The sequence below is a fragment of the Pagrus pagrus genome (genome assembly GCF_965226575.1).
Source record: "Pagrus pagrus genome assembly, chromosome: 16".
Taxonomy (NCBI): domain Eukaryota; kingdom Metazoa; phylum Chordata; class Actinopteri; order Spariformes; family Sparidae; genus Pagrus; species Pagrus pagrus.
This window is the reverse complement of record NC_140200.1, coordinates 3,395,390-3,408,220: the sequence shown is the minus strand read 5'-3', so window position 1 is coordinate 3,408,220 and position 12,831 is coordinate 3,395,390. Positions and strand designations below refer to the sequence as shown.

At 42.5% G+C, this 12,831-nt stretch overlaps 1 protein-coding gene across 2 annotated transcripts in view; it reads left to right on the top strand.

The window, feature by feature from the left end:
• Positions 1 to 12,515, top strand: part of nrxn3b (neurexin 3b) — a 288,158-nt gene extending 275,643 nt beyond the window's left edge. For both annotated transcript variants that reach the window (XM_084377072.1, XM_084377071.1), the window contains one exon: positions 9,550 to 12,515. In XM_084377072.1, coding sequence (XP_084233198.1) covers positions 9,550 to 10,535 — 986 coding nt within the window. In that variant the 3' untranslated portion in view covers positions 10,536 to 12,515. The remainder of the gene's footprint in view (positions 1 to 9,549) is intronic.
• The last annotated feature ends 316 nt before the right edge of the window (positions 12,516 to 12,831 follow it).

Sequence of the window (12,831 nt, the reverse complement as noted above, 5' to 3'; positions counted from 1 at the left end):
TTAGTTCTCTCAGCAAATGAGGTTCTTGCGTGTACTTTGGTAGATACTCTGCAAGTAATTTTACCATTTCCCTCCAATCTGTGAGAGGAACTCATTTACTTTGAAGCCTTATCACACTGTAGGAGCGTTTGTTTCCCTGAAATGATGACCACATTTAGGTCATTGTGCTTATGGCTTTTTGATGTGAAGAGAAAGCCATTTTGCCTCCTCGCAGTATTTAAGTCCTTTATCTATAAGCACGAGTTGCTTCCTTAACTCGGAGATTATTGAAATGGAATGGACGCAATTTTCATTTTCGTAGACCGTTTAAACCTCAAACCCAAGTAGTCTCAAAAGTTTGAACAAAGCGTATAGTAAGAAGTTTTGTACTGAAGAGAACATGGTACCCTCCCCTCATATAGTGGCAACATATGTAGTCATACACACTCATACATACTGTACATTTCACCATGTTGACACAGAAATTCATATCCTCATTCCTTGCCCCGCTTCCAGTCGTATGAACAGTTGCATGACATGGTTGTTCTTTTTTCCGTTGCATTTTGTTTGGTTTGTTTTCTCCTGTGATGCACATATGAACATCTCTCTTCTGTATCGATTTGGACCCAGCTGCTGGGTCGATTAAGATTTTGAGCTTTTTCTTTTTTGTTTTTGCTTTTACTTTGGGGCCGGGGCGGGTTGACTGGGGTGGTTTTTAGTTTCTTGTTTTTGTTGTGGTTTTTTTTTGTTTTTGTTTTTTATATTTATTTCTTTGGTGTCCTCCTCATCATCCGTCGTCCATCCTCCAAGCAAGGATAGAGCCACTCCTCCCGTTTTTGCCTCATCTTGTGCCGCATGAACTTTTGGTGGTTGGAAAATTCAAAGTTCTTCCTCCTCATCAAGTTTGTGTTTATTTTTTTGTGCCATATGGCTTCTAAAGAAACATCCTCCCCTCATTTTCGATACAACGTAGGGAAATGAACGGCAACAAAATCTTTTCTTGCCATCATCCTTTTTTTGGCCTTGTGCAGGCAACCCCATTCTGTCTCAAGAAAGTTGTGTGTGAAAGAATGACTCCCTGTCTCCTCTCCCGAGCGTTACCCCCACCCCGACCCCCCCTCCATCCCGACTCACCCACCTTCTTTCTTTACGCCTTTCTGCATATACATGTCTGTTTGAATGCAGATGGCATAAAAAGACTTTTATTGCCACAAAGTATATCTGTTTTTCTATTCTATCTGTTGCTCCAAGTAGAAGGCATTTGTGGCATGCACACTGTACTGGACTGTACCGCAGCTCTATAGACTAACTAATAATCCTCTCCCCCCCAAACTCCCCCCCGCTTCTGCATGGATATGATTGGCATCCATTTTGTGTGCTGCTTCTTCTCCACCCATAAGTCTCAGGCTAACCCCCAGCTGGCTTCTACTACATGTCAGTGTGTGTGTGTTCGGGGCTACAGCGGTGGTCCTGCGCCGCCGCTGTTCCCCGCAGCAGCTCCTCCCTCGGAGGCGTCTTGTGTTTGTGCTTGTGCCTGTTGTCTCTGTCAGCGCTCCGTCTGTGTCTGCCAAACAGCCTGTCTTGTCTGCTGTACGTGCTCGTCTCGTGGTTGTGTTGTCTGTGTGTTTAATACAACTGTTAAACCTTACCTTCTCCCTTTATCCCACGTGAGTTCCACAAGAGAGCAAATCAGGAGTGTGCAGCGCAATTTCTTTATCCTCTCAATCCTCTGAATAAGAACCGGTTAAGTTTATAGAACTGATGGTAAAAAAAAAAAAACAAGACGATTACTGTATACGTAGGAATTCACTCACAAGTTAAAACTGCTACCTGGAAATGAAAAATATGCCACGCTCAGTTCAGAGAACAGCAAATAGCAAGTCAATTTCTGATTTAATTTCACAGTGATTAACAGATTAAAAGTGCTGCAGCTTGTCATTACCGTGTAATCAGAGCATTTTTGTGATTAATATGTAATTATATCTCAGTAATTGATGCAAATGATTTTCATAAATCTACAAGTGCGAATCAGAATGTTTGATTTGTACATACAGTGCCGAAAAGTTTGAACAAATCCTGTAAGACATATTATTAGATATAGACTCACGACGACCTGGGTCTCCAACAGCAGGTCCGTGACCCTGAAGCTAATATTAGAACTGAGAGCTAAATCACTGTGCAGCACCTGTTGAACACATCGGCTAACTAAGTATTGCTGAAACATATTGGCCTGTTATTATTATTATTGTTATTATTACTGTATTATTACAAGTGTACGAACATTCGTCTGATCATTTTGTAACTCATCGAGCGACAGACTGACCCACCCTCCACCTCAGAAACCACCCGAGAAATTGCAGACAGTGGGGCTAACGCGCTGAACATTCGCCATACTACAACTGCTGCTGACCCTACACATTAATGCCGGACCAGTTTAATATGCAACAGATTTTTTTAACAATATATGTAGTAGCCTCGGGAGCTCAAGTGTCCTCGGCCTAAGAAACATTGAAGAGCCCTGCATTAGTGTAAAAAGTCCAACTTTTACCAGGACCGATGCATAAAAAAAAGCACAAATGCAGAATGATAGATTCTTGTCACAGCAGACACTGTGAACTGTCATAGCAGAAAAAGCACATGTGTTACTAATAACACTGATAATGGCTTTGCTGTATTTACTCTTGTGGTGACTGTATGCACAGAGCCGAGGCCCTGGGGCATAGAAATGGAATGGAGCCATCATTATTGTTATTAATCACATCTGTGTTTTTCCCTGCTGCAGAATTCCAATATGTCTGCCGCAAGAAAGCCATATCGCAGCTGCTCCACTGCACCATATCAATAATATATAAAACCACAAAAAGTCCTCATTCCTAATTGACACACTAGGTTGTCGGTCAAAGCCTTTCACAACATTTTTCTAAGCTGCCGCCTCTGTGTTTTAGGTTTGGTTAAACTCTTGCAGCTAAAGCCGGCTGCTCCAACCTATAAAACCTTTATAATATCAAAGGATCAAATGAAAAAGGTGTATAATGAAAGAAGATGCTCTTAGAGAAAAAACCTGAACTCTTCAGTTCCCCGCAGCTCTGTCCTTTGTCTTCTTTCTTACAAAACGCTGCTAAAACACACTGTACACTACCTGCCCAGCACTGAACCACTAACAGAAAAAGACACAATGAAAGAATGATCGTCAATTATATGAAACAGGCAGGAGGTCAAAGTCAACGTAACACAGTAGCAGAACAAAGTGTAGCAATTAGTAGCTATATAGCCAGATATCAGTTGGTGGAGACCAAAAACAGAGCAAAAAGGAGAGTGAATATTGGACTCATCAGATGGCCAGAAAACTTGACTCCAAAGAAGTTTGCTAGCACATTTACCAACTTAATAAGAAGATTATATGTCAGCGTTGTGTTTGCCGCATGTTGCACAGCCCCCCAATAAGACCAAAAAAATCAGGTTAAGGGACAGGGGAAGATTATTATCAATGTTAAAGGAAGATGGAGATGGGACACAAACTCCTGTGGATGAGCGTATTGTGCATCCTTTTTTTGCTGCACAATAAGAACGTTAAAGCTGCATCGCGCCTGAGCGTAAACATAAAGGTAGGTTGTTTCAATCTGTTCAAACAAACGACTTAACACTGTCATTTTTCTAGAGGTGACAGGCTCCCACAGATCTGTGCAGACAGGCCAACTGTTGCACTCTATGTGTCAATCAAATAGATCGTAAAAAGATTGTGTGTTTAATAAAAGGGTCGTAAATGATCCTGCATGCGCCATTACCCTATCAGGCTTAGATGAAGTGGAGCGCGGATCAAACAGATGTAGCATATTTATAGATGCCTCCTCATCTTATTGGCCTCGGTGGGCGAAGTGAAGAGTCTGTGGCTCGATTTAACGTTAGACTGGAAGCACGGATGTAATGCCGTGTGATTTCTTCATTGCTGTTTATGAAGAGCCCCAACACATGTAGGGTACAGAATGAAGTATGATAGGGATGGATCACTGGGTTTCCTTGTGGCGTCAGCTGTGGCTTCCGTCAAGCCCCACTGGGCCGGCTGTCACTTCAACACAGGCCTCAGATCAGTTTAAAGGTTATTCAGCTGACACATGTCTGCCGAGTGCAGAGGTGCAGCCTAATGGCTGTACAGCAAATCGACCGGCTGACAGGGGCGAGTCGCCACGCCTGCTGGAGATGCCAATTTAATACGCCAGACTGCGCCCAGCCTCATGATGACGGATTAAGAGCTATCTGCCATGCGCTGTGGCTTCAGGACAACCCCGGAAGGGAGCTCCTCCTCCAGCCAGAGGTGGCACATGCGTCCTTACAGGGCAGACCCCTCTGTGCTTGCTGTGACCATCATTCAAGCTTGTGGGATGGAAATGATTTGTCCATCAGTGAGGAATGAGACCTCTCTTGGCAGGGGTGTGCACAGGCAAGATAAGATAATTTAATGTCAGGGTAAAATGCTCAGCTTTTTAAGGTGCATGTTTCCAGAAAGCTCAGCCTTTGCACAGGGGGGGCAGTATAATCCCTGGCATGTTCCCATAAAGTGTGGCCACACAGAGAATCTGTGTTTTGCTAGCTCACTGGTAATCAGCTCCCTACCTGTAGTGGGTAGAGGTGAATGAATCTGCTACAGCAGGTCTCTGGGCACAATGCGTGCAGCCACAATGGGATTTCAGGGCCCCAAACCACTGACTCACCCACAATTTGCAGCGTCGAAATCCCATTGACTCAGTTCATCCATGGTTGGTGCTGGTGCACCGGCTTTCCGCTTTTATGGCGTAGCGTCCTCAAATCCCTGACACACCGTCGTTATTCATCTCCATTCGGAAGCCTCAGCAAACGCCGGATGGACACGGGGATCAGGCCAGGAGAGAGAAGAGAGGGGAAGGAGTGAGTGGAGGGAGGTGAAGAGAAAATGCTGCTCTGAGATTTTTGCATCTGTAGCCTCCAAGCTGCTGAGGTAGTCAGCCAATCAGCCATTTAGAAGTGACTATTCTTACTTAATTCCTCTTCAAAAGCCAGGCATGCAGCAGATAGTCTTTTTTTTTTTTTTTTTTACTGGGAATGATGAAAGGCAGAACGACTAGAAAATTTAGTTTGCTTCATTCTCTCGTTGTGTGGTTTTAAAAGATGGGATCCGTTTTCTCATTGATGCAAAGGCTAGCCAGTAGGCAGTGGCGCAAAGAAACACTCATTAATCTAAAGCCCTGACTTCCTTTTAGCTTAAAAAATAAAGAAAACAGAGTGACTGGCTGTAGGTCTAGCCGAGTGGAGAATTATTTGCCAGGGATGCAGAGGCTTAGAATAAAAAATCCCCCATCCATTTTGACGAGTGCGGAAAACAAACGCAGTCTGGTTAAGCAAACCCATTAGAAAGCGCGGTGTTTGTCTGCCTCGGAAACGCAGCAAGATGTGCGACGCTTGTGAAAGAGCTTACACAGGATTAAAGTGTTTACCAAAACATCAAGGTCCTCTGCACTGACTTTAGCGGAGACCCTTAGCTGCAGCCATTCCCCCTCCCATCCAAGTGTTTTGTTGATATAGCGCAAAGCTAACAGTCGCCGAAAGCTGTTAGCCGAGAACAGAGTGAAAGGATGCAAACAAGGCCAAGACAACAAGGGCAGAGTTGGATAAATAAAGCCTTGGATGAAATCACTTACTCTGCGCTGGTATTGTTTATTTAACAAGGCGAGGCGTTCGGCTCTGTTATTAGAACATTATCCCAGCTATGCAACATGAGCAGTAGCTGTTAGCCGAGGAGAAGATCACACATTACAGTCGTACAGTCGACAGCCGCTCTTTATCATATCAGACATTAGTGCATTCTCCGGAGCAGTCAGGAGATTCATATTGAAGACGTCAGTGTTGATAATACACAGTCGGCACAGTGTGACTGATACCATATTTCCTCTATAATGCTTAACTCATAGTCCCAGCTTTGCCTAATGAGGAACTAAATCTGATATCTGAAGACAAATGTGCCTCTCACATCTCCTTTAACTCACCAGAGGCGCAAATGAACCGCCGCCCTGCGCGCTCCTGTGGAACTCCTTCCCAACACGGTGTTTATCTGTCAAACGAAGGCTGTTGGTTATGCACATAACACAAAGCATCTAAACATTGAATTAAAAAAAAAAAGGTAGCTCATTAATTACCACTCTACTCCCCCGCTTGATTAATTAGCCAATGCGTTGGGCCTAAATGCCACATAATGTTGGTTATATATCACCCATGGTGCACCTTCTTCTCCCTGTTAGCTGCTGATGAATGGTTTCTTTGCCTGACAGAATATCCCACAGCCCTTTGGTGGCAGTGACCTTTTTACTGACCTTTGACCCCCCCCTCTTAAGCCCCCCTCCCCCTTCCACCTTACCTACCTACCTGTCCCATGGCTTGCTGTATTGTTATTGTATATTACTCTCCCTAAATGCAACTTACTGAAGCATGCATTAACCCAACTTCTTATAGTGGAACTAAAAATCCAAAATCAAACCACGTCCGATTGAACCTCTCTTTCTCTGACGTACATCCAGATTGCACGCCCTGTCCTGTGTTTTAAAAATACTAACAAGAGAAATGTATTGGAGTAACTAATAATAAAGCCTTTTATTATTAGTTAAATGAAGGTGGTGACACTTTGCCTATAAACTGTCCCCCCCTCTCTTTGTCTGCCTCAGTGTGTGCTTTCTGGTTGTTCATCTTTGATAGTGTGACAAATTGGTTTCCTTTCCTTTCTTGCTTGCTTAATCCTTTTTGTTTTGTTTATTTTTGTCTCTTTTGTACATATATGTTAAGACACATATATGTGTTATCTCTCTGTTTCTTTTTCTGAAAATGTTCAAATTTTAACTTATCTGCTAATTTGCTAAGAATTTGCCAATGTTTTGATGATTTTTTTTCCCTAATTAGAAATGAAGCTTCCTCTTTTCTCTATGAATTAAACTTACTGCTTCGTTAAGAACAGAAGGGTTTTTTTTAAAAAGATTGATCAAAACAAAACAAAAGATTTTCACAATTCGTGTCGTCATAGAGAAAAAAGAGAAGCCCTCCAAAGTAGACCCTCAGCACTATCTTGTGAGAACTGTTCCAAACTGTTTCTATGCTGATCTCTAATATTTTCCTGTCATTGAAGTAGCTATCTCTGATTGAAATTTGGAATTTAATCAAATGAATGAGTCGATTGATTTTGTGCATGGCAAAGAAGTTGCAGCTTAGGGTTTGTAAAACTGTCAGTGTTGAGAGTGCTGTTCTCTTTTGTAGATGGGCATGTATATGCTCATTGTTTGTATATCCCCATCCCTTCCTTACAGCCAAAAGCTCTAATGCCGCCCGACCGCTTCGTGCCGCCTTTACATGGACATGGCAACTGATGTACACGTTCACCCCCATCTATGTCATTTCCTTCCTAGTATGTTCATAGGTCCCACCCCCGTCTCACACTCCCTCCTCCCGAAAAACCCTTTACGTAAAGACTCTAAGATATGTACAGTCATCCATTTACTCATTGCTGATGAAGTTAAAGAGAAAAAAAAAAGATAAAAGAAAAAGAGTCATCCAATCAGGCTGTAGATATTTATGGAGAGACTTATCTATCGAAGCAAGAATTATAGATATACAGTTTTCTTTTTATACAAAAATTAAATGATTAAAAAAAAAAAGAACAAAAAATAAAGATATCCTGAACAGAATGGTGAAGATTATTTTTCATGTCATGATGTGTGGATGTATGTGTTGTTGCCTCCCTGTACCATCCTGTCTAAAAAGAGAAATATATACTAATTAATCAGAAACTGCTAAAAAAAGAAACTAACCTAACTTGTCCAAAGGCATTCTTACACAACTTTCTTTTGTAAATTTTTTTTTTCTTCCTGCCAAAATCATGCGGGCAATTTGTTGATGTAAGTTGACAAAACTGATGGTATGCTTTCTTCCTTTTGAAAACTGTTTTCATTTTTTTTTCGTAGGCTTTTATGATTTTCCGAGCTGACTTTGTTTTTACCTGTTTTTTCTACTTACTTCTTACTAATCCCTTTTCTGGATAGCTCTATCTGTGGCTTTACTTTGTGAATGTTTTTTTTGACAATGTTTGCTCTAACTCTGAACTCTTTTTGCAATGCCTTAAATCTTTCGTTTTCGTTTCCTTTATTTCCGTTGTGGTTTTTTTCTTTTTTTATTTATTGTTCCAAAAAGGTTTGCATCTCTTTATAGTGCCCTGTTTGTGAGCCTTTGCAATGTACAAACAAGCCACTTTGGCAAGAGGATAAAGCAGCTTCAATAGACATCTGAATGTTTCAAACTCTTTGTAGTGGTCCGACAACAGGTTTAACTAATAAAGCATGAGCTATCAAGTGTCCCCAAAATGGGTTTATTACAATGAACGCACGTGGAAATGGTAGGTACTAAAGTCTTACACACTAATGAGTAACATGACAACATCACGCTCCACACTGGAGAGCTTAAGAGCTGTTACAGGGAGATTCCTCCACCAAAAAAAGGACAAATGACAGCAAACATTCAGGTGTCGTTGAACTGCCCGCTGACTTTGTGCCATTGTGGTAACTGTAGGGGTCAAAAGGCAAGAGGCTAGGGCAAATAGGGGAGCCCACTAATGCTGAGGAAAGAAAAGTTCCCTCCATTTTTTATGACTTGTGAGTGGTGACTTTTCTTCCAGTACAGTTGTGCTTTTGTAGGTCAGTGTGTGACCCTTAAGTGACAATCTGGTTTTTAAGAGGATGGAGGTCGTGTTTTCTTTCCACTCCAAAAAGCCTTTTCCCCTTTTTTAGTTCTCTGCCGTCTTCCAGCTTCACGATGCAGCAGTTGTTAGTATTTGTTCGCCCGTGTAGGTCAACGGGGTTAAAGCGCACCTCTGAGCAGCTATAAAAAAAAAAAAACACCTTACAAACACTTTCTCATTTCAGACTTAGTTAACTTGCTTTCAGGCCCACTGGCTTGCACTTGAATTGCAAACAAATGCTAATACCCTCTGTGTCTTTTTATCCACAGAGCGCATCTTCTGCTGCTCAGTTTTTTTGAAAAAAGGATTTACACTTGAAGATAAATGAAACAAGCCTCTTAAAAGCCATTTTTATGTGGAGATATATGCAGCATTATCAGGCAGAAGTAAATATAAGGCCACGTAAATCACAGTTTTTTATACACAACTCTCGAACATTATGAATGCAGCACATAGAAAATAAAACCGTGAGTAGTTTCCAGTGCAGACTAACTGTAGTCCCGGTTGAGAACATGCAGGCGTTAACACGTGGAGTCAGGTTAATGTGGCTCACCCTTGTGCATCCCTCAAAGCCTTTTGATGCAATGTATACTTTATTTATGGCTGTTGTTTTCTTTCAGTTTGGGTCTTGTTTGGTTCTGAGTTTGATTGTTTTTGCACTGGTCCGGTGTTTTCTGTTCTTTCTTCTTTTCGTTTCTCTTCAGTTCTTTGCTTTATTCGTTCTTGGTTTTTTGATTCTTTTGGTGTTTGGCTGCTTCTTGCTTTTGCTGAAGGAAGACTTTCCGCTCTCTGACTGATGTTTGTGTCTCTGTTTCACTTTCCAGGAGGGGAGCTAGTCATCCCCGTGCTAGTCGAGGACCCCATAGACATCCCTTCTGTATCCACCCGTTCTCCTTTCATCCCCCTCCCCCCAACCCTCCGCCCCGTCCTCACCATTATTGAGACCACCAAAGAATCCTTGGCCATGGCCACTGAGGCGGGGGTACCTTGCTTGTCGGACCGAGGCAGCGATGATTGTGATGATGGTGATGGTGGTGATGATGGTGATGATGATGATGATGATGGCATGGTGATTTCGGGGTTTGGCTCTGGCGAAGCTTTCGACTCTAGCCTGCCCCCGACTGACGATGAAGATTTTTACACCACCTTCTCCCTGGTAACAGATAAGATCTTGACCACATCGGCCTATGAAGGTGGCTACAAAGCCCTCGCGCCCAAGTGGGAGGCCAAGGACTTGAGGCCTAGCAAAGCCTCTGAGGCAGGTAGGACTACACCCACCTCGCCTCTGCCCGACCCCCGGGGCACGCCGCCGGCGGCGGTCCCCTCGGACACGCCACCCAAGCTGCCCGCCGGGAAAATGAACAACCGCGAGGTAAAACCCCCGCAGCCGGACATAGTCCTGCTGCCCCTGCCCACGTCCTTTGATCTGGACGGCACCAAGCCAAGGGGCCCTTTCATCACCTCGCCCATGCTGCGCACGGTGCCCGCCGCCTTGCCCACGGTGCCCGGCGTGGTGCGGCGGGTGCCCCCGGGGGCCTCAGAGGTGATCCGGGAATCCAGCAGTACCACGGGCATGGTGGTGGGCATTGTCTCAGCCGCCGCCCTCTGCATCCTCATCCTCCTCTACGCCATGTACAAGTACAGGAACAGGGACGAGGGTTCCTACCAGGTGGACGAGACTCGCAACTACATCAGCAACTCGGCGCAAACCAATGGCGCTGTGGTGAAGGATAAAGCACCCAGCGGCAGCGCCAAAGGCAGCGCCAGTAGCAAGAGACCGAAAGACAAGGACAAGGAATATTATGTATAGAAATCAAGTCATTTCCCAACACATAGAAAAATAAACTGTTTGGAACAAAGTTATAAACATTTTGACAGTACCATATTGGCAACTGTGATTTAAAAAGGATAAAATCTCTTGAGAACTCAAACCTTACTGAGTCACTGAAACATTTACAAAAGAACTTGTGGAAGCACACTTACTATTGTAAGCATTACGAGAGACAATGCAGTACAACTTCACCCGGGACTCAGCGTGGATCTTTTTAAGGAGTCCCTGCTGGAGACATTCGGCAGTGTGAATAACATCAGTCCACACGACCCCACGTGACTGTCAAGAGGTGTGTGATCCTTGGAGTTCTGACGACCTTGTCCATTGTAACCCTGTAAAATACGATCACTGTCATTTCGGCCATTCTGAGCATGCATGTGAGGTGTATGTGACGTGGTGCTGGCATCTGTGTAAGTGAGGGACCTCAAGAAACTATGATTGTCGGGAAAGTTGGAAGTCAAAACATGATTTCACATTACGGTTTCATTCAATGTAGCTTTCATGGACGCGACTCCGAGCTAAAAAGTATACGTGTACTTCAAGCTGTCTTTTTATTTTCTATTTTTTTGTTTTCGTTTTTTATTTATTCGTTTAGTAAGTAATTTATTTATTTATTGAAGTTAGGGGTTTTTTTTTGTTTTGAAGGATGATGTCCAGTCAGGGTTGACTAGGCAGTGCTCAGTGACCGCTCAGCAGGATGTGATACAGTAATGTATCTCAATATTTCTCTCTCCCTCCCTCACGTCTCAGCTAAGGATTGGACTGCTATGCATGGCATCCAAATTCAAGATGGTGTTCAAGCGTGCAAGAGTGGATCCACCAGGCAAAATGCACAACACATTGTTATTTCTCTGAATTTTAAATCTCTGATAGCATTTTTTTTCTTTCCAGTCATTTCATTTCTTCCTTTTTTCCGTTCGTCCAGGTTTCATTACACTTCCTGAGATGCTGTGGCAAAAAATGCATTATCATAATTTGTGTCGTGATTTATTCGTCACGATCTTGGAAAAAAAAAAAAGGAGAAGATCCAGGCTCAAGACTTACTCCAGTGTGAACAAGTGTGATTCTATCTGTTGTCACAGACGACTGTGTCAAAAACAGCAAATATGTTTACATATTTTATTACATCATAGCCGTTGTGCTTTGCAGGTCAATATTGTACAGAAAACTCAAGTTTCTGTTGGTTTTGTTAACTCCTCTTGTTGTATAGACGAACCATTCTCATTTGATTTTACTGCTGTAGCAAAAAATATCATTTTTATTGTTTTTGCCAGGAACGCCTGGAGATAAAAAATAAAAAAATGATGTGCACAGGAACATTTGTTTAGGCGGGGAGCAACTGTTGTTAGATTAGACGTCTAGTCTTTCTGGACGGTGTTTCTCTTCAGTCGCATGAATATTTGACCATGGGAAGCTGTCAATCAAATAGAAAACACCTCCCTCAGATCTTGTACTAGGGACTCCTCCTTATTCTGAACTTACTTTCATCATGTTCTTTATTTTTTTATTGGAAATTTAAAAAACAGGACAAGAGAATAAAGACAGATTATGATGGATTTGGATATCTGTTGCTAGCACCTTACTGACTTACAGGTGTTTTTATTGTTTTCTTCTTTTTTAAAAAAAAAAAACAACTGACGTCAATGTTCTCGTCTGCTCGTCTTTTTGCATTTGTTTTTTTTTTTTTTCTTTTTTTGTTATTGTGTATCTTAATTTCATGTCTCATTTTTACGACATTCTCTTCCGGCAATATGTTGTTTTGGGTTTTTTTTATGTCATTATTTATTGCTGAAGTTATTTGTTCACATTCATTTTCATGCAGAATCAGTCAGTGTGTATGTTCACTTTGATTTTTTGTGTTGGTACTTGGCTTTTTTCGACCAGTTAATTATTATTGTCTTATGCTCCTTTGACTCCAAACAATTCCCAGAAATAAAAAAAATGTTGTTCCCAAACTTTTTTTTATGGATGTTGGACTGCGGGTTGACCGTCACTCACTCGACCGTGTTGAGGTGTAAAGGGCGGGAGGAGACGCAGCGAGGAGGTGGAGGTAGAAAACCGTCTGTGGCGAAGAACCACTCACCCAACCAGAATTTCTCATCCGTTTGCCATCACTTCAGTGATTTCCTTTTATATCAAAAAGTGGTATCATTTCCATTCAAATGAAGCCCGGAGCAGAGCGGCTCAACGCTATCATTTACCTATAGATGATTATGCAAATTCATACACTGTTCATCGATGCAACAAGAGAAAAAAGGGAGTGGTGGTGAAAACG